The following is a 27,129-nucleotide window of genomic DNA, read 5'->3' on the forward strand; positions in this document are numbered from 1 at the left end:
GATGAGGCGGGCGGGCCAATGAAAGGCGCGCGGCGCCTCGGCGCGCCCTCCGTTGGCGCGGCGGCCGCGGGCGGGGGGAGCGCGGGCACACCAATGGGCGCCCGCGTCGGCAGCACGTGACGCCTCCCCCTGCTCCCATTCATCAAGGGGGGGACGGTGTCGTCCTTTCAATTCATTTATCTGCAGGAATGATTGCTGCTATCAGTCTCGCGCTCACCGCCCGGCTGAGGAGGTGAAAGTTTCTCCCCAGGAAGATAAACCGCAAAAGACAATATTGTGCATGATTTGCGCCTTTTCTTTGGCTTTTTCTTTCTTTCTTTTTTTTTCTCCCCCTCCACCACCCCCCCTTTTTTTTTTTTTTTTTTTTTTTTTTTTTTTGCAAAAAGCAGAGGGGGAAAAAGGAGAGTGAAGGAGCGAGGAGGCGAGCCTGAGAGAAAGGAGAGAGAGAGAGAGAGAGAGAAAAGAAAGGGCGAGGGGCTAGTGGAGAAGTGAGGAGGGGCGTACGGCGCGAGGCGGAGAGAGGGCTAGCAGTCGCTGCTCCGGCGCTCACATTCCTCTATGCTGCAAATCCGGGAGGAAGTTTTTTTGGGGGGCTGAGATGCTCCATGCCTTTCCCTGGGCAGCCTTGACGCGGGGTCCTCTCGGCAGAGACTGAGCGGCGAGAAAGTGCTAGCCGGGCCGGCGGGGTCTGCTCGGCGGGCGCCGGAGCCCGCCTTGCTCGCGGCCCGCAGCAGTCAGGCTTCCCCGCGCTTGGCCGGGCGGGCGCCCCGGCGCGCCGCGCCGCTGCCTGCGGGCTAGGACTTCGCGAGGTGGGTCGACTCCTCCTCCCTCCTCTTCTTCTTCCTCCTCTTCCTCCGCCTCCCGTTCCTCCTCCTCCACTACCTCCTCCTCCTCCTCCTAATTTTCCCTCCTCGGCGGGCGAGGGTGGGGGGGGCGGGGGAGGCCGGGGCTCGCCCCGAGCAGCCACGATGCTCCTGGACGCCGGCCCCCAGTACCCCGCGATCGGCGTGACCACCTTTGGCGCGTCCCGCCACCACTCGGCGGGCGACGTGGCCGAGCGCGACGTGGGCCTGGGCATCAACCCGTTCGCCGACGGCATGGGTGCCTTCAAGCTCAACCCCAGCTCGCACGAGCTGGCCTCCGCGGGCCAGACGGCCTTCACGTCTCAGGCTCCCGGCTACGCGGCTGCGGCGGCCCTGGGACATCACCACCATCCGGGCCACGTCGGCTCCTATTCGAGCGCAGCCTTCAACTCCACGCGGGACTTTCTGTTCCGCAACCGGGGCTTTGGCGACGCGGCGGCTGCAGCCAGCGCGCAACACAGTCTGTTCGCTGCTTCAGCCGGGGGCTTCGGGGGCCCACACGGCCACACGGACGCCGCGGGCCACCTCCTCTTCCCCGGCCTTCACGAGCAGGCGGCGGGCCATGCATCGCCCAACGTGGTCAACGGGCAGATGAGGCTTGGCTTCTCGGGGGACATGTACCCGCGGCCCGAGCAGTATGGCCAGGTGACCAGTCCGCGTTCAGAGCACTATGCCGCGCCGCAGCTGCACGGCTACGGGCCCATGAACGTGAACATGGCCGCGCATCACGGCGCCGGCGCCTTCTTCCGCTATATGCGCCAGCCCATCAAACAGGAGCTCATCTGCAAGTGGATCGAGCCCGAGCAGCTGGCCAACCCCAAAAAGTCGTGCAACAAAACTTTCAGCACCATGCACGAGCTGGTCACGCACGTCACCGTGGAGCACGTCGGCGGACCCGAGCAGAGTAACCACATCTGCTTCTGGGAGGAGTGTCCGCGCGAGGGCAAGCCCTTCAAAGCCAAATACAAACTGGTCAACCACATCCGCGTGCACACGGGCGAGAAGCCCTTCCCCTGCCCCTTCCCTGGCTGCGGCAAGGTCTTCGCCCGTTCTGAGAACTTAAAGATCCACAAAAGGACGCACACAGGTACGGAAACGGCTGTCCTTGACACCCCTCGTTCCCTATCCCAGGCCTGGGACCCGAAATCCAAAAGTCAGCGGCGTGGGCGCACAAACCCGGCCTCGGTTGGGTCTGGAAGTCAGATTCCAGCAGGCAGACAGCGAAAGTGTGCGCTGGTTTTTAGTTTGAAGCTTGAAATTCTGGTAAAGTACAGAGAGGATCGGATTAGAGGGATCTAGGGATATAGATTTTTAAATGAGAACTAAAAAAAGGCGGGGAGAGCTGAGAGACAAACCCGGTTTTGCGGAGTCCTTGGTGCGCGCGAAGCCGGGAGAAGTGGCCGGCTCCCGGCGGCGGCGGCAGCGGCAGCGGAGGCGCCAGCCGCTCCAGCTGCAGGCAAATCTAAACGTTTGCTTTCGGCCAACATCCCTTCTCCACGCACCTTAGTGAGGACTTTGCCAAAGGAAGGAGCTGAGGAAATTGGAGGAGATCAGATGAAGGGGCACAGAAAGAAACAAAAAGAGACAGAAAAGAGGGGGTGGCGATGGTGAAAGGAAGTCAATCGGGCCTGAGGAGGCTTATGCATATTTAAAGAGCCCCGATTTTAGTAGTGACTTGTTTGTGGGCAGGCTTCAGGAGTCGGGAAAGTCAGCAGAAGGCGGAGAAGTCCGTTTTGTCAATTAGATTCTATGAGGACTTTTCGAAATACCGAATACCCTGAGTTGGCCTTTAAAAATAAATAGACCGGTCGGGAGCAGTTAAAAGAAAAGTTCGCGGCGAGCTCAGGGCTCTAGTGTGGGTCGAGCAGGCCATTCTGGGCCTCTTGGGCCAACAAGGCCGGGAATCCGGTCTGCTTCCCTGTCCTGGTTTGCCCGGGTGATTTCTGAGTACTGCGTTTGGAACTTGGCGTTTTACGCCGGAGCCAGGGAAGAATTTGCGGCGCCGAGCTCTCGGCCCGGATTACCCTATAAAATGTGAGTGTGTATAGGGGTGGGGTGGGGGCGGCGACGAGCGGGGTGCGGAGCGTCGGGGAGGGGGTAAGGGGAGGAGAGAAGAGCAAAACAGCAGGAGAATCAGCCCGGAATGTGAAAATTAGAAACCTAGAGCTAGGTAGAAGCTGCCTGAAGTCGTCTGTATAGTCCCGGGCCTAAAAACCAGCAGCCAGACCTGCTGCTACTCTGGGATCTAAAAAACTACCACGACCACTAATAATAATAATAATAAAATAATAAAATCTGGATCTAATTGGATTAAGGGTTAAAATAGTTCAGATGTTTAAAATTCCAATGCAGATATATGACTTTGTTAAAGATCCGGGTTTTGAGCTTGCAAAGTGTTAACCCTGGGCCGCTGCCTTTTTAATTTTTGTTTTTATTTTTTCCTTTTGTTTAATTTTTTAAAAAGAGCCGCGGGGTTTGTTCTAACCAGCCCTCTCTCTTTCTTGCCTTTCGCACCAGGGGAGAAGCCCTTCAAGTGCGAGTTCGAGGGCTGCGACCGACGCTTCGCCAATAGCAGCGATCGCAAGAAGCACATGCACGTGCACACGAGTGACAAGCCCTATCTTTGCAAGATGTGCGACAAATCCTACACGCACCCCAGCTCGTTGCGCAAACACATGAAGGTAATCGCCGCGCTCTCGCCGCCCGCCTTGGAGCCAAGAGCCCGCTCAGCTAGCTCTTCGGCCGGGGTCGGCGGCGAGTGGCAGCCGGGCGGTGGCAGGAGCCGGCAGAGGCGGAAAGGCAACGATTCCTCTCTGCTGACTGGGGCTGGGCAGAGAGGGCAGGAGCTGGAAAAGGAGATGGGGGCACCCAAGGCCGTTCTAAATTTACTGTTTAATAATAAAAATCAAAAGAAGTGAGCACTGTAGCAGAGGCCGCGACTGATGGGGAGCCAGGACAGCCCCAGCGGGATGATTCTGACGAAGCTGCGGCCATGGCGGCTTGGCTGGCAGCGTTGGGCAGAGAGCTGGGGTCTTGCACGTGGTCCTGAGCGCTGGCTCACCTAACCCTGAGCAAGCAACGTTCAGCGGCTGCCGTGAGGACCATCTCAGGCTCTGGCCTCACATCCAGCCTCCCCCTCCCTAGATATTTTCTTTTGTTGAGTCCCCGGGGCACTGTCCCTCCCCGGAGCCCAGCCTCTGCAGGGCCGAGGCGGGGCAACCAAGCCCAAGTCCCGCGGGTCTGGCCTCCCTGGAGTTCAAGGGGATCCAGGGCTCCTGGGGGAGGCAGCGCTCGGCCTTCACCCCCCCCCCACCCCCGAGGCGGCCGCCGCGGCGGGTCTTTATCTCCGTAAAAACGCGACTTTATTCCCGCAGGTCCACGAATCCTCCTCGCAGGGCTCGCAACCTTCGCCGGCCGCCAGCTCGGGCTATGAGTCCTCCACGCCGCCCACCATCGTGTCTCCCTCCACAGACAACCCGACCACCAGCTCCCTGTCGCCCTCCTCCTCCGCGGTCCACCACACAGCCGGCCACAGCGCGCTCTCTTCCAATTTTAACGAATGGTACGTTTAAAATCAGAAACAAAACACCGAACAAAACCCTATTTAAGAGACTGAGCACACACACACATACAAAATATTACTGAAAGAACCCTGAGCATCAAAGCAGTCCCCTCCCCACCCCCTAATCCTATTTTTTCTAAACCTGCCGATAGACCCAGGACCGAGTAAGAGAGAAGCACCAAACCTTTACTTTTTTTTTTTTTTTTTAAATTTTCTTTTCTTAGTTTGGCAAAGGCTTGGTAGCCAAGGGGTGGGAGGGGGGTGGAGGAGAAGGCGGTCGCCTGACCAAATGCCGCCAACCCCGAGGGCCAGTTTCTCCTGGGAATCTGAACAGGCTCTCTGGGAGTCGGCTTTTTTTTTTTCTTTCTTCTTTGCATTCTTGTAAATACAGAATTATTAGCTTAAAACTGTACTGTTGGATTCTGTATATAGTTATATCTTGGTTGGAACGGGGGGTGGGGTGGGATCGTGGCGTTGTGGTCTTTGCATTGGGGGAGGGGGGAGGGGCTGGGGGGAGGGGGAGGGGGAGGGGTGGGCGGCCGAAAGCCAACTGTTTGTACTGAATGGCAAGAATGTTCTAGTAAATGTGTACCAAAATGTGAATTACTTTGTACGATTACAGTCTCCACGTCGATCTAACAGAATATTATTGGTATTAATGTACTTTTTTTGTATAAAGTGCAAACATTTCGTCCCAAAGTCTAAGTACTTTAGTGCAGTAAAATGTTGTTTTCACGTCCTGTCAAGAATTCGTATAGTACGAGCTTGGATCTGCGTGTCAAACTGTTCCATTTGTTTATGTAAAGTGATATTAAAAAAAGATATAAACTATAACTGTCCGTTGCTTTTGGCAAAAGATACAACCACATAATGTATATAATTCCTAGTTTCCATATTTATCCGCATGTAAAGGGCCGGTTTATTCATGTTACAGCTATTCAATATTTATGGCTAGAAGAACTCGTATGTACACTTTAGTTTCCAGAACTGTTTGGTAACCTTTCGTACGTTATTAAAGATTCTTAAATCTCAGTGATTGTGGTAGGAATTTCTTCTTCACCCCCAGCAACCTGCTGCCTCTTCTGCCAGCCTTAGTGGGTCTTGGGAAAAGCTCACCAGTCTTCCCTTTCTGTCATCGCAGGTCGTATAAACGTGATAAATGAACGCTACCCTGCTGGCTCTCCGAGAGGGTGTAATTAGTATTTATATCAAAATTTATGAAACAAATTTTCGGCCGCAGTATAATTTAAATGACCTTTGCAGACATAGAATAACAACCATAAAAATAACAGAAATAGATTGCGCAGGCGACATCAATATTAATGTAGGCGAATTGTCAGAAGCTCAAGGGCTCGCTCTGCAGCTTTGCAAATGAACTTGCAGCCGAGGGTTCTGCTGTCCCCCAAATTAAATTCCCCGAGTTGAAACCAAGTTGCAGATTTACAATATCATATTTTAAATTGCTGTCTTCAATTAAACCATTTATGGCCATAACTAATTTTCAGGATGTCGATGCATGCTTTTCCAGGCCTTCCTTCTTTGTACAAAAGTAAACCTCCATAAAGCATTTTATTTATATTTCTTCAAACGTGATGCTAATTTAAATTAATTACTTCCTGTGATATGTTATTATTCCTATAATTTTGCCAGTTATTAGTTCTCTCAAAAATACATCTAGGGAAGATAATTATTTTATGTAATTTGATTATCTTTCTATCTCTTTTATTTATTTCTCATTTACTTAAGAAATTCGTTCCATTGGCTGGCGTTGATACAGTAAATTTGTAAATGAGGAGACAATATAAAAAATCTAAATTACTTGTGCTTAATGACTGTAGCAGAACGCCTTTTCTCTAAATCAGATTGTCTTTCTTGCAGTTTAGTTTGATAGATTTGCAAGCTATGCTGCTCCCTCGAAGTTAGCTGCGCTGGTAGGAACGCGAGCTTCTTTGTCTCTGGTTGTAGCTTGCATGATCGCCCCATTAAGCAGACAGCGTAGCCGGAGATCACAAATCAGGGCCTTGGCTGTAGCTGCAAGGGTGCTGATGTGTCAGAGCACGAGACGGAAACTGACCTCACTGTAGGCAAGTAGGAACCCAGACTTGCATCTTTAATATACAGTGTTATGTGTGACTCTGAGAAGGAAAGCAAGAGGGAAAAACCCTCAAGAGTATGAGAACCCCTTAAGATACTCATATCTGTTTCGAAGTGTACCATTGACCAATTACAAAATCAAAATGTTAAATTTTTTTTTGACTCGTCCTTTCATTGCTTGCTATTTGTATTTGTCACTTTTAGGCAACAAAGTTTTACTAGGTAAGGAGGGGATTTGCTACACTTTCTGTAGCACATCAAAAACTAGAGATGGTGGTGTTTAACTTTTAAAAAATTGTTTTTATGATCTTTAAGAGTAAAGATCAACCTTTCATGAAAAGAGCGCCACCTTGCAAGGTTTGGTGAGATTTAAGGAGGTTGAACACCTAAGCAGAAATTGCTGCTGGTTCCGAAAATTTGTGAGACTGTAAGCTGGCCCCAGTTGGCTCTGGAGGTTTAAAATTAACTAACAGCATAGTAGTTGAAGTGACTCCAGACATTAGGGCCAATAATTAATAAACATAGAAAATAGCTCATCTCTCTAGGAAAGAAAGGTAAACACCTCAATTAATAATCCTTCCCTTTCCTTTAGAGATTAGAATGTCTGGGAGCCTGATATAAGTATAATAATAATAACAACAGTATTTTTGTAACTTTGTTAGTGTATTTAGGAAGATAGTCAATGAGTGTATTTTTCCTTTGACCATTCCTGAAAGCAGTTTACTTCAAATTTGGAAATATAAATGTCTCATTATTTGTTATGTACCTGATGCCCTTCTAAACTTTAATATCATAGTATAATAATTAAATATCATACTATGATATATGATTTAAGTAGGATATTTTAAAGATAAATTTTAGGGATAAATGTTTACTTCAAAACTACTTCATATTAAAAAATTTTTTAGACATTGAATGCCAAATAATTTTTTTTTTAAAAAACCATTTGAGGAGTACTGTGTGTGTGTGTTTGTGAATAACCTCACCAGAAAGGAACTTTTATAGTAGAAGCCAATATTTACGCCAGTCCCCCTTACGCATTCTCTTCTCCAACACTTATCACAAAGAAAAAGTCATTAATGATGTAGGTTGCCTAAAATAATGCTTCAAATTTAAATGTAGTCTATTATTTTGCTGGTACCTTTAATATTTGCTTCTTGGGATGTATTCTTTCTACTTTTCTTCATGGGCTATTAGGTTTTGAAATACATGAATGTGAACAGCGAAATATATTGTTAGACCCTATTTAGCAGGAGCTGAAGATGCTGCAAATGGCTGGTTTGTGTGTGTAGCTGTGGATTTTGATTTAGGCAGAAAGCTGTCCTGGTTCATATTTTGACTGCATTGTTTTCTATCACTATCAAATGATTAGAACAGCTAACAAGTTATTAAAAAGTTATATTGCGTCAACAAAAGATGCCTGACTACAAGCAACCATATTTGAGAAATGAAGAGAAATGAGTTGTGGTATGTGTTTGTGTGTACATTTATAGAGTAAGCATGTAAATATACAAGCACCATTTATATGGGGGCTAAGTAATTTTCAAACATTTCAGATCCTTTGTTTTCTTCTTCAAAAGCTACCCCCAACTGCTTTAAGCGTTTGCAGCTGATGATTTTGATTTTTTAAAGTCAAGCATTCAAGTTAACCTTTAAGAAGCAAACCACCTCCAAAAGAAAGATGTAACCTTTCAATTGCCCCATATGCTTATCATTTTTTTTCTTTTTCTTTCTTTTTTTTTTTTCTTTAGCTGACAGTGTAAATAGCACTAACCTTCTTTGCTCATGGGCCTGGCATTTAGATGTTTTTATTTGTTGATGGTGAAGTTTTCTCAGAACTTTTAAAGGGCTGGCAACAGAACTACATTCCCCAAATACCTTGCCCAGCCCTGAAAACCTTCCTGATGTTCCCTTTTAGAGGTCAAGTTGTAATCAGTGTCCTGGTCTCCTTGTGAATCAGTATTGGTGGAGTTGGTACCTGAGCATACTGCTTTCCAGGAAGCAGCTTGGGGAAGGCTCTGGTCCTTACAGAGCAGAACCAATTTATGATGGGCTGGGAGTAACTATATGTGGTCTGGCAAACTCAAAATGAAGGCACTGAGCTTGTGCCTTTGATTATTTGTGAACTAGATATGAAGTCAGCAGATTCCCAGCTCACATTTCTTTTTTTTTTCCAACTCAGAATACTAATTACAAATTTATCTTGTCCTCTCTAGGTACAGAGTTCTCGCTTGCTCCTAGCATCAAGTGTAGTTATTAGAACTATGTGTTCATATTAGGAAAACAAAGTGTTGTTTTCATAAAATTTGCCACAGTTCTTATCACTCTCTGGTTTTAGAATTCTTGAAAACAGAGTGGCAGTGGAAAGATCTATCTCATCTATGCCAGGCAAACCTGGTTCATGTTACTATAGGTTCATATTACTCAGGGTGCTGAGTTTTTTTTTTTTTTTTCTAGCTTTTTACCACCCTATTCACTATCAGTAATATGTACCCATTTAAACTGGTTAGATATAGAATGTAAGATTTTATAAGAGTAACTATACAGCAATCTCTTTTTTTTTTTCAAATGATAATCACTAGTTTGGGGCAAGAAATAAGAAAAAATGGTAATAACTTTCTATAGCATGCCACATTTGAGCCTTTTCCTCAAAGTTTATTGCAAGTATAACGGCATAATATACACAAAATATGAGCAGTGTTCCCCATTAATCTGTGCAAGTCAGGTTCATTCCGGAGTGTCTCACCAAGCAAGAGGAAACACGATCAGCCCAAACCAGGGCCTGTTTTTACCATGCAAGTTGAATTCTGGCATTAGTTCCTAACGTTTATTTCCACTTTAGAGCAAGGAGCAAAAACAGTATGAAGTTTCCAATTGATGCTATACTGGAGGTGGGTTTTTCAAGAATAAGAAACTGAATTTAGCTATCTAGTATGGAAATGACATTGCTTGTCAATGGTACTAGAGACTTCAATTGTCTGTCTCTTGTCCACAAAATTTTGACTGCCTCTGATATTGTGGGTCATCTTTGTAAGTATATGCAGAAGAATTCACAGGTTGTGAAACTTACACAGTGATATTTTCACCTACAGCATACACAAGAATCAACTATTAAGCGTGGATATAAACAGATGGGAATTATATCTATAAAAAGAAAAACAACAACAGACGTTCGAAGGCCAGCGACCTTAGCAAACTAAAAAAAAAATTATGATTATTTTGCTTCTGTCTTTTGTGTAATAATCCCCGTTGAGCTACAGAAAACATAAGGACATAAAGAAGGTGAGAGAAGCTTACATCCTAACTCCTTTTTAATTTTTTTTCTGTCTATCCGGGAAAATCCTAGCCTCTGGCAAAGAAAGCTGAAAACTGTGGAGGAAGGTAAAACCACGAAAAAGGATAGGGGTGGGTGAGTCTGCGTCAAGGGAGATTTTTGTCCTGGAGAATTTCTTGAAAATATATAAACACAGGCTTTGGAGGTGAGTTTGTGGCGGTGGGGTGGAACAGCAAGACTGCCCCACAGCCCCTCCACAGAAGGCCTGGCGGTCAGCGTTCGAGGGGCCCCTTGCGCCACCCTGCAGCCCTGCGGGGCGCTTTCGAAGTCGCTGCCGCGGGCTGGGACTGTGGCTGGGAGAGCAGTGCGCAAGCGCGGCCCTGGGCCCGCGGTTCCACGTGCTAATGAATATGCATGAGGCGCCCCGCCCGCCCACACGGGCCGCGGGGAACAGCTCTGCGGCTCTGGCCCGCGAAAGCTGCCGGCCCGGCTGCCAAAACAGCGCGGCGAGGAAGCTGCACGTGTTTGTTTTGAAACCGCACTGGTTTAAGTGAGTTCACAAAGCCAGGCAGACAGTGTAGGCTCCAGCCATCGAGTGGGCCGGCAATCTCCCCCTCTTTAAGGGCCGCCCCAGTGGACTACGAGCCCTGCCCACTTAGGAGCTGTCCTCCTCCTGTCCCCTTCCAGGGAGCTGGCACCCTGGCAGTTCTTCTAGCTCCTTGGAGAAGACGTCCCCTCCAGTCACCTGGCCCCCCTCCAGTCACAGACCCCACGCCTGCGGTGGGAGGGCAGGGCACTAAGGGTTTTCCTATCGCCCACCCTCTTTCTTTGCTCTGATCCAGGCTTGAGTGTCCCCTGTCTTTGTCTGTCTGTCTCTTTATCCCCCTTTTCCTCTCTCTCTCCGGGTTCCTATTCCTGTCTCTGGCAGTCCCCCAGCCCCTACCCACTCATGCGGGGGGCTATCAGCCGCTTGCTTGAACGATTGCTCTAGGGTTTTCTCTCGACCCTTCCCAAATAATACTCATCAGCTCGCGCATGCTTAAGAGCTGGTATAGTCCTGTTGAGCTCAAACGTGCTTACATGGTGCAAACGTGAGAACTGGTGGAGGAACTGCCCTGGCCACGAGACCTGGAAAGTGTAGGGTGTGGTGAGGGAAACCCAGAGTTCAGGCGCTGAGCTATTGCTTTCCCCTCCTGGTGACATTCCTGGGGTTCTGCACATTGCATAATATTTTGTGGTCAATGTACTGACATTTCCAGAGCAAGTGCCTAATATGTCTGGTGGAGTGACCAACACCTGTAAACAAAGGGGAGGGGTAGTGGAGAGTCCCTGGGGCACTCTATCCTCACACCACTGTCTATAGAGCTATGCTTTTGGGTGTTTTGGTCAAAAATCGTAGATCCCATGACATCAGAAAATGGCTGCCAGACAGGTTCCAATCCTCCTTTGGATTTTACTTTCAGCTGGAGGGACAGACCCATTCCATGGGGCCCACGCCTCTCACTTCCCTCACTGCTAACAGGAGAGGGCTTTTGTCACTGCCCGGTTCGCACTGCAGCTAATCCAGGGCCAGCTTCATTCCTGCCAGTTCTGAGATCCGGGGGCCATAGCATCATTTCACCTGACAGCCACCATTCGCCACGTCTTCAGCTTTGAACCTGGAGGTGTGGCAGAGGGGTTTTGGAAACGTTACTGCTAGGAAAAGTCCTATCCTCCCACCCAGCATCCGAGTCTCGGAGCTCAATAACATAGGGGTGGCCCGAGAAGAGCTGCTGGGGACCTGGGCCAGGGAGGCCTGGCAGAAGCCAATCAGCCTGGGACTGGTCCCAGGGACTCGGTGGAAAGGGGGCTGGCTCACCAGAGTTCTCTTGTCCGAGGTCCCCGGAGGACAGAGCACCTGGCGTCTAATTACGGGCGAAGAGTCCTTCCATGCACCGAATCCCCGCCACAAGGGCCACCCCACAGGAAACCCATTCCCGAGTTGGGTCCTTTTATGTTTTAATATGTTGGGAGAAGGGGGCGATCTAGACTCTACGAACTCCACGCTAATTATGAAGATCTGGGTCGGGCTCGCTCTGAGCCGCTCTAACCCAGCGTGGGTTCCTGCGTTCTTGCCCAAAAGGCCAAGGCCCAAAGAACCCTTTGCATTTGGCGGAGGGCTAGAGGGAAAGGAGGGGCGGGGGCGGGAGCAGGCCGGGGTCTGCAAGCCGGCAGCCCGGCGCGGCGAACTTGGGGCTCCCGGGCTTGGCCGCCGCGTCCGTGGCGGCGACGCGGTTGCCCTCTCCGGGCCAGAGAGCGGGGACGCCCCTTCCCCGCCCCTGGCGCCCCCAGCGCCCCCGGGGTCGGCGCCAGAGTCCCTGAGGCCCAGAGGCTCTGACTTCAGGCGGCGAGGCGGGCTCTGGGGCCTCCCCCGGGCCAGGCCGAGTTTGGTCTGCGGAGGCCATAGCGCGGGGGGTGGGGGCGGGGGGGGGGCGCGGGCCAGGGCCAAGGAACGAGGGACCCCAAACCGGACAGGCGTTTTCCTTCCCTCCCCCTTCCCCCCGCCCCAGCCGCGCCTCAGTCCCTGCCCAAACTGCCCGTCTCCGGGAGGACTGACTGTCTGCCCGGCCTCACTCTGCTGCCAACCTTGCCCGAAATCTAGACCCCAGACCCGGTAAGTCGCGTTCTTTCCCCCACCCCGTCTCGCCACCTTCCCGGCGGACTCGGCCCGCGGCTGCGTGTGCGCGAGGGGCCCGAGGCGCGCGCCGAGAAGTTGGGCTGACGTGGAGAAGCCGCGCCAGCCCGGCCTCTGCGGCTGGTGTGTAGGAACGCCGAGCACCCCAAGGTAGTCAGAGATGTCGCGGGGCTCCCCAGTGAGGAGGGACCGAAGAGGGTCCAGCCTCGCTCTCCTGGATCCTCTTTGTCCCTGTGAACAGCCACTAAAGCTATCTTTTAAGAATAAGCTTTCTGCTGGTCTCTAGTGTGTGTGTGAGTGTGTGTGTGTGTGTGTGTGTGTGTTGGGGGAGGGGAGCGGGGGAGGAGAAGTGCCCCTTCCCCCAAGCAGTTTCTAATCCCTAAGGTCCCCAACAAAGTTTACTTATGGTTTCCATTTGAATGCTGTGAAGTTAGTATTATTATTACTATTTTAAGTGAAGATTTCTAAGAGTCACAACTTCTCAAATATACGTGCCTCTTGAGAGCATTTCGACAATTACCTTGTCCACTAACTCCCCTCCTTTCCCACTGGAAAAAAATAAACTTAATTTTTCAGTAGTTGCCTTAGGACACGTCGTTTACAAATCACTAATGTGAGGGAAGAAAGGAAGAAAGAAAAACAAGCTTGGCATTTCTCGTTGGGAGTCCGCGTGCTCTATTACTGAAATGTGCAAGATGGATTTTTTGGGGGGGAGGGAGAGGCAGGGCGCTGGAAGAGTGCTTCTGAACCGCGCTGCCCTGTTGCACGGGGCTGACCTTTGGCTGACACGGCCACGGAGCGGGCCGTTCGTTAACGAGGATTTGATACATTAGACATTCGAGCTGGGCGTGTAAACCCACACTCTGAATCCAGATTTCGCTCAAATTAGTGTACGAGGAAATGATCTTTTTAAGTCCTGAGGCTTAACCAAGTGTCAGGAGAGCCGATTGCTGCCTGAAAAGGGCAGCGAAGGACACTGGGTAAAAGGCACATTCCTAGCTCCTTAAAAAACAAACAAAATAAAACCCCTAAATCTTCTTTGAATAATTCCTGAAATCCTCCAAGTCGCCACTTTTAAGTAATGCTTATAAATAAGGCTTATCATCTCGTTCTAGTGAATTCTGTTGTATTAAATCCTAATGCGAGGCAAAGTTGTGAAGACAGTGTCACAGTTATGGATATATATATATATACACACACATACACATACACAATATATTATACATATATTCATAATATATGCATGTATATAATTTTTTTCTCTTTTACTCTCTGGAAATGCTAGAATGTGACAATTTATATCCGCCAGGCAGTGGGGTACCTACGGAGGGGAGAGTCACAGATTTTAAAGCCGTTTAAAAGTTGACGCGTCTCGATTTAATTTGGTTCGACTCGTGTCCAGACTTCAGAGCCCAGAAAGGGAAGGCAGGCTGGCCACAGGGACCCCGGCCTGGCGCGCGGTGGCGGAACCTGCAGCTCCCCAGCAGGCTGGAGTTGGGGACTCGGCTGTGCAGTGGCAGTGGAATGGGAGGCCAATTGGAAGATGCGGCGACTCCCGCGGTATTTACTGGCTTGGGAAAGGTATCATTTTATTTAAGTTGGCAATAGAGCTCCAACTTAAACTTTTAAAGAAAGCACCCCCCAGAAAATGTTTTCCTTCTCTTTCTCCTAATAGCAGAGCCCGCGAAGTGCTCTGAATTGTAGAGGGGGAGAATCGCTCCTGCCGGAGTTCCCAGCCACTCTTAGGGTGGAAGAGGGAAGACGAAGGGAAATCGTGTTCTTGCTCTGTGTCCCGCAGCCCTGCAACGGCGATTTCCTTCAGCTACTGTCCTGGGGGAGGATCGCAGCGACAGAGGCACTTTTCTGCACCTGAGTGTTGGCTTCCGCTGCTGGGTTTTGCTGGCGCTGCACAGAGGCGGTTGCTGGGACCAGAATTTATTCCAGGCGAAAACGTACGCGAAGCAGTTTTCGGCCTCAAATCTTTGCTCGGGGAGTCTCTGCCTCCACTCCCCTCTGTCCTCTGGATGTGGATAAAAAGACGAAAAATTAAGCGAGAAAGGCACTATCTATAATGAAAAAAAAAAAAAAGATAGTTTAAAAGCAAGGATTCTAGGGGAGAGAAGTGATTCTCCCAGACCTACGATGAAGAAATCCAGACAGGGCCCACGAGAGCTACAGGATTCGTTCCAGACCGAGTTCTGTAGACCTAGTCCCACTCACAGACTGACGGCTCGCCAAACTCGGGTCCCCGATCTTTAGGACAAGGGCAACTGGGCGGGTGGAACACTTTTCGGGACAGAGGCCCTGACCCCCTTTGGAGAAATCACACCTCTCCAGAATCTTGAGAACGCCCCTGGCTTGCGAGGGTTGCAAAAGCTGGTCTTAGGGTGAAGAGGCGAGGTGGGGGAAGAGGGAAATGTTGGGAGAGGAAGGAGAGAGGAAAAGTTGTGGCTGGTCGACTGCGAGATCGAGTTCATTTCCCCCCAGTGGCGGGTCCCAGCATCCTTCTTCCCCAGGTCTGGAGCACCAGCGAGCGGTGTTTGGGGGAGAAACTCCCCGGATCACCGACGTTCAAGTTGTGTCAAGTTTGAGGTAGAAAAGGCGGGTCTATTTCATTTTAAGGTCCACTTTTGGAGTCAGTGGAAACAATCTACCGTTGACTTTCATAAAGAGTGGAAGGGAGGGAGCGCCCGCCACTTGAGGACTTGCCCGAGTTTCTTTGGCCCTCTGTCTAGACCGCCCACGAACGTCCAGCCCCGGGCGTCTCCCCCTGGCTTGGGGCCTCCACACGCGGTCTCGAGTCTGGGTGCCCGCGTGTGTCCGGAAGCAGCGGGCGCTGCGGTTTTGCCTGCGGCAGGACTTTTTGGTGGGCACGGGGGCAGCCCCTTTCGCCCCTTCTGGGGTTTCCTCCGGCCCTGCCCCGGGCTCCCTCCCCGCAGCCCCCGCTGCCCGGGGCCCGGCCACCCGGGGTCTGCTCTGGACCTGACGCAGGCAGCGCGGTCGCTGACGTCAGGGGCTCCCGGTGGCCCGAGCCCCGGCCACGAGGCACCCGGCGCGAGCGTCATTAATTATCAGGCGCCAGATATTGCGAAGAAAGCTCAAGCTTTTCAGGCGGGAACTGATTTTGAGATTTATATGTATATATATATTTTGGTGTGGGGAGCGGGAAAAGAAGAGAAAAAAAAGTGGAGTGGGAAACAGTGATTCGGTTTCGCAAAGCATAGTTAGTAACTTCGCACCCTCCAGCGTCCAGGTCCGCCCCCTGGGTGCACCCTTCCGTAGGTGTGGGCTCCTTATTTTGTACCTGGTTTGGGAGGTTCCTGGTGGACGCGCCAATATTTGTTCCTGCGAGACTCGCATCGACAACTTCCCTGTAGATTCAAGCTCGAGGAGTTCAATCATCTCCAGCACCCAAGGGGATGAGATGGAGTTGGGCATTGCGTCCTAAACCTGGATCTAGGATGTTCATAGCACCCTTTCCATTTGGTTAGATCCTTAGCCAGAGATCTGATATTATTATTGTTGTTGTTGAGTAAAAAGAGGGGGGAAACCCCCACGTACACCGATAGGGCCAAGATAAATGAGCAGTGCGATTCGGTATCAGCAACGAAACCTTTCATTTGTAGCATCGAAAGCAGCTCTCCTTTTTTCTTTTGTTTTAAAAGGAATTAGACATATAGTATTTAGCTCAAAATAGAATTTTAAGCGGCAAAAACTTCTTCAAAATCACACCAGTTCTTGGTTCTAGCTCTAATACATTTTCAAAAACCCTTTCTCTGAGGATCACTGCCGAGTAAACACAGGGCACAGCAGGGTCATTGTGAGGCGAGTTCCCTCTTGGGCTCTTCCCTGCAAAGGGGGAAAAAAAAAAAAATCATGCAATATGATAAATTCCACAGGTGATGGTGAAGTGATTTTCTGAAAAAAAGAAGAAACTGAAATTAGAATTAAACTAAAGACCCACCCAAATTAAGACAATTTTTATGTAAGTGGAAATAATAATCCACAAATTCAAATGTCTTAAATATTATCTTATTTGCCATAAATAATTTCCTTGAAATTGGCTAGTTGAATTAGCCATTTGGAAGATCCTGAATATAAAAATAAAACTCATATATATCACTGCATATAGTCAGTAAATAGAGGCTCTCACAGATATAAAATTATCTTCATACATATGAATACAGAATGTATTTGATAGTACCCATGGAGTCAGAACACAAAGCCTCTCTAGTTATATCTATAGGAGGTTAGAAATATCCTGAAAAGTACTTTAAATGGCAGGTAATTTGTTTAGAGTTTCACAGACAGAAAAAGAATGGACTGAACTTTAATTTTTCTTTTGAAACTTTTAGAGCCCTGTAGGCAGCTTTTGATTCAGAACTGTGATGGTGACCATTTTATTCTGAAATCAGTAATTTATTTTTAACCAGTAATTATATGATAAACGTTTAACAAGTATATACTGATTTCTCAGAAGTGTACAGCAACTATTTTGTAAAATATGAGGAAAAATGGAGCTCATTCTTAAACAAAGTGTAAATATATTTGTAGTATTGAAATCTTTATGGAGAATTTTAAAAAGATTAAAAGGTCACATTAATAAATGTACAAAATTCCACAAACACGCACCAATAAAAATTTCCAGGAATTGTGTGTTAAAAGTATTTGAAAAGAGATACCCGCACACAAAAAGAAAAATAAAAAGGAACCTTAGGGTAAATAAAAACAAAGGTCCAGGGTCCAACCTTTTTTCTCTTTAATTATTATTATGTTTTTATGGCTTGTAATACCTAGACTTTTGTTTAAAATTCTAAAAGTGTGTGTTAACTGTAATAAAAGATATTTGAAGTTGAGGACAACAGTTAATCAGCATTCAACAACTTCAGTTTCTATTTTACGTGCTACTACTTTTATATACTATAAATATTTCCAGAGAGCTCTGCTCTTTTTTGGTACAGTAGGATGAAATTTATGGGTCTAAGATGTTTTCTGGATTATGTATATTATACTCTGGCTGAGAAAAACCTTAAGGTATTCATTAGATTAAAAAAGTCAGCTAATATTGTTATAGTTCCTGAATCAATAAATATTTACAGATTTAAGGCAATAATTGAATTGAAGTGCCAAATTTCAAGGTCATTATGTGTGTATGTATATCTTCACATAGTAATTTGTACAAGTTGGACAGTATCCTATGGGGTTTATGTGATTTTTGGTGCTGCCTCAGTCATAATTTCACTTGCTGACCTGGTAAAGTCAGTTGATATCCTTGGCTCTTAGATTTTTCACTTGTGAAATCAGTGCCCTAGATAAGATGCTCACTAAATTTTTATATAGTTCTTAAAGCAGTGGTCTGTCTTACTCTTACTTATGGATTAACATTTTAAAAACTTTTAAAGGTAGAATTTTATTTGTGAAAAAAATTTAATCAGGGAAATCTACTTAACTGATTTGGATATAAATGCAATCGACTAGCAATTCCGATTGTAAAACCTCATCATTAAGGTTTTTTTGTGAGTCCTGTTTTAGAAATATGCATTCTATTAAATGGGGCAGGGCGGGGGGATACAGGAAACCTATCTTTCTCTCTTATCTTGAAAAGGAAATAACATACATTCCTAATGTTTTGTTTGTGTGAATTACAAAGAATATTTTCATAAACCTGGGGCAGAGGGTACTTAGGAGATGGAAACATTATTAAATTCAGTTGTTTAAGGGCATGCATTTGGGAATTGTGAACTTTCAGTCCTGGTCATATGCAAATATATGTTTGCTATATGTATTAATTCACTGAATTTACAAATCCCACTATGTAAAATAACAAAAATAAGAGGAAAACACAATTCTCCTGCACACTCTTATGGCTGGATCAGTGTGAAGAGCTAAATATGTTGAGTATATTATTCAATTTACAGGTTTTGCAGCTGTAGCTTGTTACTTACCTATCAGCTGACTGCATTTGACTGGACCAATTAATTGATTAATTAATTAAAGCAACAAACTTTAAAGTATGGTCATTGTTATTGAGACTATGGCATTTCAAAAAAAAAAAAATTCCAAATGCTTTCTTCCCTCCAGGAATATAATAGGAGAGACACATAGAATTAAACAAAATGTAAGGTAAGATATGGTATTTGTCATAAGAGAGGCATAAACAAAATTTGATTGGGCAGTGTTTGACGTTTTGATCACTTGCTGATTTACAAAATCAGAACAAAATTTCACATCACAAACTTTTCCTTCTCTCTCTTTCATACTCTCCTTTCCTCCATTCCCTCCCCTTACCTCCTCCCTTTTCTCTTCCCCTCTCCCTGGCTCTGAAACCTAAGGCAATATGACATTTTCAAAAGACCTTTCTTGGGGTGGTGGCAGTGGGTTTGTGAGCTTGCTGCCTGAATCCTCTCCAGGCTTTTGTCTTTTGGGGGCAGTTTTGTCCGAGTGCCCATCTGTAGCCAGCTAGCCTGGGCTCCCATAGATGAGCTTAAGCTCTGTGAATGCTGGGTCTAAGGGCTGGTCAGAGCTTTTCAGCTACGAGGGTGTCCATTTTTATGGTTGAAGTGGGTCAGACCAAGCAGAGACCAAGTTCTGACAACGCCAGACAAATATTTGAAAAGAGGACACTTGTCACCAGGACATTCACACTTGCAGAATTGTGCAGGATTTCTCTCTCTTCTATTATTTGTTTGATCTAATACAGATTCCCTTGTCACTAACAAAAAGGCCTTTTTCTCCTTTTCATGATGGGTCATTTGTTTATTTTTATTGTTTTAAAAATATTTACTATAAAAATTTCAGCATACTGACTACTTTTTTTCATAAATTTTCTATCTGTTCTGAAATGTTAAGTGGTTGAGCCATGTTTTTCCTTTCCCCGAGGCTGACTTGATTCTCTGGCAGTATGTTCCAAGGAAATTTTATGTCCTCCTTATACTATTTCATAGTCACCCCATGAAACCAAGGAATAATTAATTTTCTCCAAAACGGGTTGCATTCAAGTGTTTTAGAAGCTCTAAGTAGGACTAACCTGTAGCTAATCAAAGATGTAGAAATAACTGGTCAGTTTATATGTTATTTCAGATTCCTCTTTTTTCTCCTTTGTTGCCATTCTTTGGGTCACTTGGAAAGTGGCACAGCCCAGACCAGTCTGATTAGTACTTGCTGGCTGTTTGGATGAGTAGATTCAGGCAGGAGGGGTTGCAAAGTGTGTTTGAGGACTTGGTTTTGTCATTTTCATGTGATTCCTATCCTGTCTGTAAAATAAAGTCTTCATTCTGAACAATTTCTAGCATATACAAAAGTAGAGAGAATAATGTAATAAATCTCCATCACCCAACATCAATATTTATCAACTCATAGCCAATTTAATTTTGTCTATATTTCCATCCACTATTCTCCCCCAGGATTATTTTAAAGCACATTCTAGACATATTATTTAATATGTAAATATTTATTATTTAACTAATATATAGTTAATGTTTGCTACAAAGCCGAGTGGCTTTTTCAAAGCAACTAGTGTGTCTTTCTGAAACACTGCCTGGTTTGAGCTTTTAAGTTGCTGTTCTTGATCCTTTTAACGGTTTTGCTTCCAATACCAGAGCCTTTATTAGCCACTGGAATCAAGGAGCTCTGTAGTTCTCAAGAGAAAAAGAATAATTCAGTTGATTATCATCATAATCAATGAAGATGGAAGCTTCAAGTGGGAAATCTCACAATTCCCAGAGTCTAGTAGTCAAAGTGGAATCAGAATAATTTACTCTGAAGTTTCTGAGTTTGGGAAAATGTGATGACTATAAATTTCTTTTATAAAAAAATAATATGAACTTGTGCTGGTATGGAAAAACCATTGCACTTGAAAAACTATCACCTATGTGCATTGGATTTCAGCTTCAAACTACCCAAGGCAACCCCCCAATTATCGATACAATAATAAATATGAATTTGTGCACTGTGTTTTAAGTGTAATGTTTTCTTATCTCATTAAATTGTATGAAGCTGTATGCTGTGGTTAATTTTTAAAAAGAGAGTACTGATCCCTTAGAAATCTATGCCAAACTATTTATGGATGAAATAGTATGATGTCTAGAATTTGCTTCAAATAATCTTGGGTGGGGGGTGGTGAGTGAGTGTAGGAAGAATCAAGATTTTTATTGCTGGGTGATGGGTACTTGGGGGTTCATGATAATATTCTCACTACTTCTGTAAATAATTAAATTTTTTCTTAATAAAATAGTAAAAAAAAAGGAAAAAAGCCAGGAAAATCCCACTAAAGTGTCTATCTATCCATTCATCTATCAGCAGAGAAGTCAAAAGTTAGAATGAAAATGTTTGGAATTTAAAATTAAAAAAGTGGAGGTTTATTTCCTTCACCTTGGACTACCTATGTGTATACTTGGAAAAGCCAATGAACCTCTTTTAATTTGGGTTTTCACATGTATAAAAATACTCCACCTGGTTTAAACAAATGCCAGTATTTTTCCAGATACCCCTATATGTTAGATATCAATTCCTAACACCTTGCAAGCAAAAATGTTGCTTAATAATTTAAACTTGCAGTTACTTGAATGTTTGCCATCTAATTGTTTTGAGATCTATGGAAAGATCTAGTTGTTACTTTCTGCTTGTAGTTGTTTTGTGCATTGATTATGATAGAACCTTTCTCAGTATGTGGGGAAAATAATGATTGCTATAGATTTTAAAATGAGATTATTGCTAGAGCATAATGCTGGGCCATCCACTTTCCTGGTGGGAGATGTGGACTCTTGAAGTTCACGGTTAACCCCTGCCTCATTGTTTCTTCCTTTATAGCATATCTGCCCTTCAGACTTCATTTCTGGGCCATTCCTGCTGGAGGTAGAAAACATAATCAGCCTCCTCAGCTTCAATTCATTGTGGAACTTGGAGTTGAATCATGATTTTCAGTCTTGGGTTTTCATAGCAGGTCTCTGTTTTTAGATTATTGTTGCCCTTCCTCATTGTCTAGCCAGGTCTGCAATATTAGGGATGAGAACTAGTAAACCCTTCAAAGTGGCAAACTTACCTTCCTCCTAACCTGATCTTCCTATAGATTGAGACTCTACATGAGCTGGCTATGCCAGATTTTCCTGCCTGGGACTCAGATCTCCCCTAGGGTACAAAACAGCCCTAGACCTTACGCTGAGACTAGAACATTAGAAGCATTCTAGTCCTTTCCTTCCTGGGGCTAGATCCTGGTCCGTACATCTCCAGTAGCTGTGGTTCTCCTGATAGCACTCAGAAATGGTGGCTTTTCTTATCACTGTGCTATGCCTGCTGCAACAGACTTCTGGTACCAAACCATATCTGAACATGCCAAGCTTTGGAAGCCATGCAGTGAACTGACTGACCTTCCTTGGTCCAACCTTTGCCATCAAGTAAGCGTTTCCCAGAGGGTTTGCATCAGAATCATCTGGGGGATGTTTGTAAAAATTCATATTCCTGGACTTTACTCCAGATCTAATGAATCAGAATGTCTGGGTCAGGGTGTTCATCAGGAATGTGCATTTTATTTTATTTTTTATTTTTTCGGCTGCGCTGCATTGCTTGTGGGATCTTAGTTCCCCGACCAGGGATTGAAACCACGCCCTCTACAGTGAAAGCACGGAGTCTTAACCACTGGACTGCCAGGGAATTCCCAGGAATGTGTATTTTAATTAAATGCAGTTTAAAAATCACTAACTAAAGCCCTAGACTTTGCCCTTGGATTTGAGCTTTTCTCTGAACCCAAGTTTTCTTTTCTTTCTCTGGTTTCCATTGCTATGATTTTAAATTGCCTGATTCCTGTGCTTTCTAGTGTCTGGACTTTAGTAGAGATTCAGAAAAACAACAGCAACAATAATAAGAAGACACTGGACTGGTTTTTAGCAAGCAAGGCTAGTTGTCTCAAACATACTACTTGTGTTACCACCAGTTCCCTTACTGAAATTCACTGTCTTCTTCTTGATCTAGCATTAGAGTATGAATAAGTGCATGATGCTAGTAATAATAACTCACATGAAAGTGCTTTTCAGAAGGTTTAAAATCACTATATAAGTGCAATGTATTATTTAACAAACAGTTAATGAACTCATAGTCTATTTGGGGGCACTGTACAACTTGCCCCCTGAACACAGTACAAAGGAAATGAAGGATATATTTTCTGCCCGAGGAAAACCTATAATGAAGGTAACAGGCACACATAATGTTACAGGAAAACAATCGGAAAGCAACATACCTGATCAGTATCCCAAATATTCTCTTTAGTGATGCAAATCTGAGTTCCCTGGAAGATATTGGATAACCATGTGTTTATGTACCAACTGTTGTATCTGTTTATGTTATCTATGAATTTATGTAGTCATCTCTATCAAATGCCTACTATTCATTATATCTATATTTTTCTGTTTTTAAGTGAATGTGAGGTGCTTAGAATGTAAACTCCATGCGGGCGAGCATTTTTCTCTGTTTTCTTTACTGATGTGTTTTTACTACACAAACTGTGTCAGCTACATAATGTACGTTCAATAAGTATTTGTTGTCTGACTGACTGTCCTAATGGTTGACTAAATGAAGTTAATCAGAAAATAGTTTCAAAAGGTGATGAGTGTAAGGGAGATCTCACAGGTGTCCATAGATACATAGGAAATGGTTGTAGTGGGGGGACTGTGGGATTGTAAAATAGAATTGTCTTGGGGAGGGGCGGGGTGCATGTCTCCACATTTGACAGTTTTGGTCTGCCTCCTATGGGCCAAGTCAGTTACTGACGACTTGGGGTGGTTGTAATTGTGATTCTCTGGCTCTGAGGAGGAAACCCCCCGCCTTTAGATCTGAGACTGTTGAGTAGTGAAACTTAATTCTGTTTGGGGATGTAGGCATGGGGAGGTGCTTTTTGGAATTGGAGATTTTTTTTCCTTTAGGAATTTTGTCTGTTTGCCTACACAAATACTTTGGACGGTGGCACACATTTGCCAAGTTTGACTGGCTGTGGTTTCATTTGTAGCATTGTCTCCTTTGCAATTTCAGTTTCCAATCCATATGAGGAAAGAGAGGAAGATTTTCTCTTGGAAACTATTCGTGAGGTTAGTCAACGTTGAACCAGCTACTGATCATACACCGCTTGTACCCAACCAGGATTCTAAATCCATCTGGAATATAATTCGGCAATCTTTTGATCTATATTATACGTGAAATTTTAATTGTTAAAAAAAATTACTTGCACATATAGCAGTTTGTTGTTTGTATCCCAGTACTGAAGAACAGTGATACCATGTGTGGACATATATTTTAAAACTGCAGTTTTCAACCTTTCATTCACTCAACAAATATTTATTGCCTGCCTCCTAAGTGCCGGGCCCTCTTCTAGGTTCTGGAGACAAGGTGATCAACAAGTCAAAGTTCCTTGTGGAAATTACATTCTAGTGGGAAGACAGGTGATGATAATAAACACGGAAAGAACACATATAAAAGGGAACTTCAGATAGTCTTAAGTGCTCTGTTAAACCAACATAGGATAATGTGTTAGAGAAAGCCTTGAGGGGTGGAGAGGCTAGCGTAATCAGTGGCCTTTCTGAGGTGTCAGCGTTTGGGCTGAGACCCAAATGATGTGCAGGAATTAGCTATGAGAAGAATAAGGGGTAGGGGATTCTGGCTGAGGAAAGAGCATATAAAGGCCCTGGTCAGGAACTAGCTTGATGTGTTCATTAAAGCATTCATTTATCCTCTAAGCAAGTATTTGCTCAGTGCCTATTTTGTGCCAGGTACAACATACTCTAAAGTACTAGGGAAATGTTGATGAATAAAACAGGCATTTTCGGTTCCAGCTCTCATAGAACTATGTTCTAGTGGGGAAGAAAGACAAAACAAAAACAAACAAGAAAAGTATCAGATGATAATAAATGAATACTAAGTGAGAAGGAATAACGTGATAGGAACTTTTTGGTGGGGCCAGAGAATGCCTTTCTGAGTAAGTGACCTGTATATTAGGAAGGTGGCAATATGAAATTCACACTTGTGTCACATCCTCCCTTTGGATATTTCAAGTGAATGGGTTGGTACATAGTAATACAGGCTGAGGATAATGTGTGACACCTGTAGATTTACCTGTAACCCCAGTACTTTCTCTTCCGCTGGTGAATGCATATGGGAATGCAAGGAACTACAACTGTTTGAGTTTACAAAAAAGAGAAATAATTTGTAAATTTATGTACTTTATTAGTAATAGTAAATTACGTACAGCTCTCCTCTCCAAGGGTTTGGGATATTTAGGGTCAAAATATCTGTTTTAATTGATGGGAATGTATAGCAGAATTAAGGAGCTTTTGCTAAATAAATATTAAAGAATAGCTTTAATAGTGATGAAACTTAAAATTAAATAATGAGGGTATGCAAATTAATGTGGATATGAGCAATCCTGCAAAGGCAAGAGTCAGCCTTGGTTTTAGCCTTCTTATACTTTTTTATTAAAAGCAGTGGATTCAGCATTGAGAACATTTTTTGTATAATTTTTTTCAAATGTTGGGATATTGCCTTATTTTATACCATGGAAAATGTATTGGATATTTAAGTTAAGAGTCTAACATTGCAAGGAATCCAATTCTGTTTAAAGTAGTTCACGTTAAAGGGTGTTTACTGATAGGAAAGAGCGTAAGGAAACAGAGCTTACATTCTGCATTGGATGGCACTGAAAAGTAGAAGGCCACATGCATCTCTGTCTCTACACATCTGCTCCATCTATTCTCCTGTTCCTCCCCTCTCATAAGCTTTCTTTCCTTACGTATCTTTTTCCCGTCTCTCCAAAAATTCACTTTACATATGGTGTTGGTTGATAATGGTCTCAAATTCTACATGGCCTATAGTTCCAGCCCTCACAGTAGTCTGACTGACTTAATCTCTCCACGACCCTATTCCAAATTTTTGGAAGAGTTGATCTGATTTTTTTCCACTTTGAATCAGATTGGTCCAATCTAATTAGACTCTGGTCCAATCAGCTGTAGCTGGAGTGGGGAAGCAGCAGATAGGGGCTACATAGTATGTACCTGTGATATATTAGGTAATTATTAACAAATAATATCCCCTTACATAAAAAGTAATTAATGACTATATCACGTTTAAAAACTTGAAACAATCCTTACAAGGATAAAGTATCAATACTCTATTGATAGACTTTCCATCCACACCAATCATGAGCCCATTCACCCTTTCCCTACTCACTACTCTCCCTAGAGCTAAACTAGATTTGGAGATATACACATATACACACATTCCATAGAAAATACATAATATTATATAAATTAATGTCTCTGTTTAACAAATATTAATTGAATACGCTGGGGATTAGGCATTGAATAAAGTGAATAAAGATCCTTGCCCTCATGGAGCTTACCTTCTAGGGGATGCAGACAGAGATAAAACTAAATAAATAAATGTGTTATGTGGTATTTGAAAAGATCGTAAGTGCTGTGCAAAAAAAATAAATCCTGAGGATAAATAGGAAACAAGCAGAGTGGTCAGAGAACAGTTCTAATTGAAGGTGACATTTGAGCCAAGACTTGTAAGAGGTCATCTAGAGAAAGGACATTCTAAACAGAGGGAACAGCAAGTGACCTGCATGTTCAAAGAACACAAATTTCTGTGAGTCTGAAACAGAATGAATGAGGGGAGAGTAGGAGCAGTCAGAGTGATTGGGAAATTCTGGGAGCTGGGGAAGGAGTTGGGTGACTGATCATTCAGGTTCTTGCTAACAAGTTTAAGGCCTTTGGCTTTTATTCTCTGTGAAGTGGAAGACACTGTTAGGTTTTGAGTAGAGTAAGTTGATCTGACATATTTTAAGTGGATCATTATGGTTTCTGTGTTGAGACCAGACTGAAGGAGGCTGGCAGCGGCCGGATGTTAGGAGGCTGTGGCTACGAGGCAGGCAAGAGCTCATAGTGACGTTGACAAAGAAGTACGTAGCCGAAAAGGTGGTGAGTAGTCAAGATTGTGGACTGATTCTGAAGGGAGAGCCAACAGAGGTTTCTTCTGGGTTAGATGTCCAGGTGAGAGAAAGCAAGAGGTCAGGGTTGACAAGTTTCTGAACTTGAATAACTGCAATGCAGTTTTCAGTAACTGAGATACAGTAGACTGTGGAAAGGGAAGGTTTTTAGTATGTGTGTGTGTTTGTGGGAAAATCAAGAACTCGATTTTGGGAAGGTTAAATTAAAGATGCCTTTAGACATTTGGGTCGAGTGGTTGAGCAGGCAGTCGGATTTCAGTCCTCAGCATAGTGACAGTATTTAAAGCCTTGAGACTGAATAAGACCAGCAAGAAATGAATTTAACGGTAGAAAAGAAGAGGTTTAAAGCCCATCTTTGGCACACCAATATTTATTTATTTTTTAATTAAAAAAAATTTTTGGCTGCGTTGGGCCTTCATTGCAGTGTGTGGGCTTTCTCTAGTTGTGGAGAGCGGGGGCTACTCTTCGTTGCGGTGCGCAGGCTCTAGGCGCGTGGGCTCAGTAGTTGTGGCACGCGGGCTCTAGAGCGCAGCCTCAGTAGTTGTGGTGCACAGGCTTAGTTGCTTCACGGCATATGGGATCTTCGCGGACCAGGGCTTGAACCCGTGTCCCCTGCATTGGCGGGCGGATTCTTAACCACTGCACCAATAGGGAAGTCCCGGCACCCCCAATATT

General features: G+C 44.9%; 1 protein-coding gene across 1 annotated transcript; it reads left to right on the forward strand.

The window, feature by feature from the left end:
- The first annotated feature begins 187 nt into the window (after nucleotides 1-187).
- On the forward strand, nucleotides 188-4,913 carry ZIC1 (Zic family member 1). Its single transcript, XM_007188171.2, has 3 exons — nucleotides 188-1,950; nucleotides 3,381-3,544; nucleotides 4,238-4,913. Exons 1-3 carry the CDS (start codon nucleotides 969-971, stop codon nucleotides 4,433-4,435), a joined length of 1,344 nt encoding a protein of 447 aa, XP_007188233.2. The 5' UTR covers nucleotides 188-968; the 3' UTR covers nucleotides 4,436-4,913.
- The last annotated feature ends 22,216 nt before the right edge of the window (nucleotides 4,914-27,129 follow it).

This window comes from Balaenoptera acutorostrata, chromosome 4 (assembly GCF_949987535.1).
Source record: "Balaenoptera acutorostrata chromosome 4, mBalAcu1.1, whole genome shotgun sequence".
NCBI lineage: Eukaryota > Metazoa > Chordata > Mammalia > Artiodactyla > Balaenopteridae > Balaenoptera > Balaenoptera acutorostrata.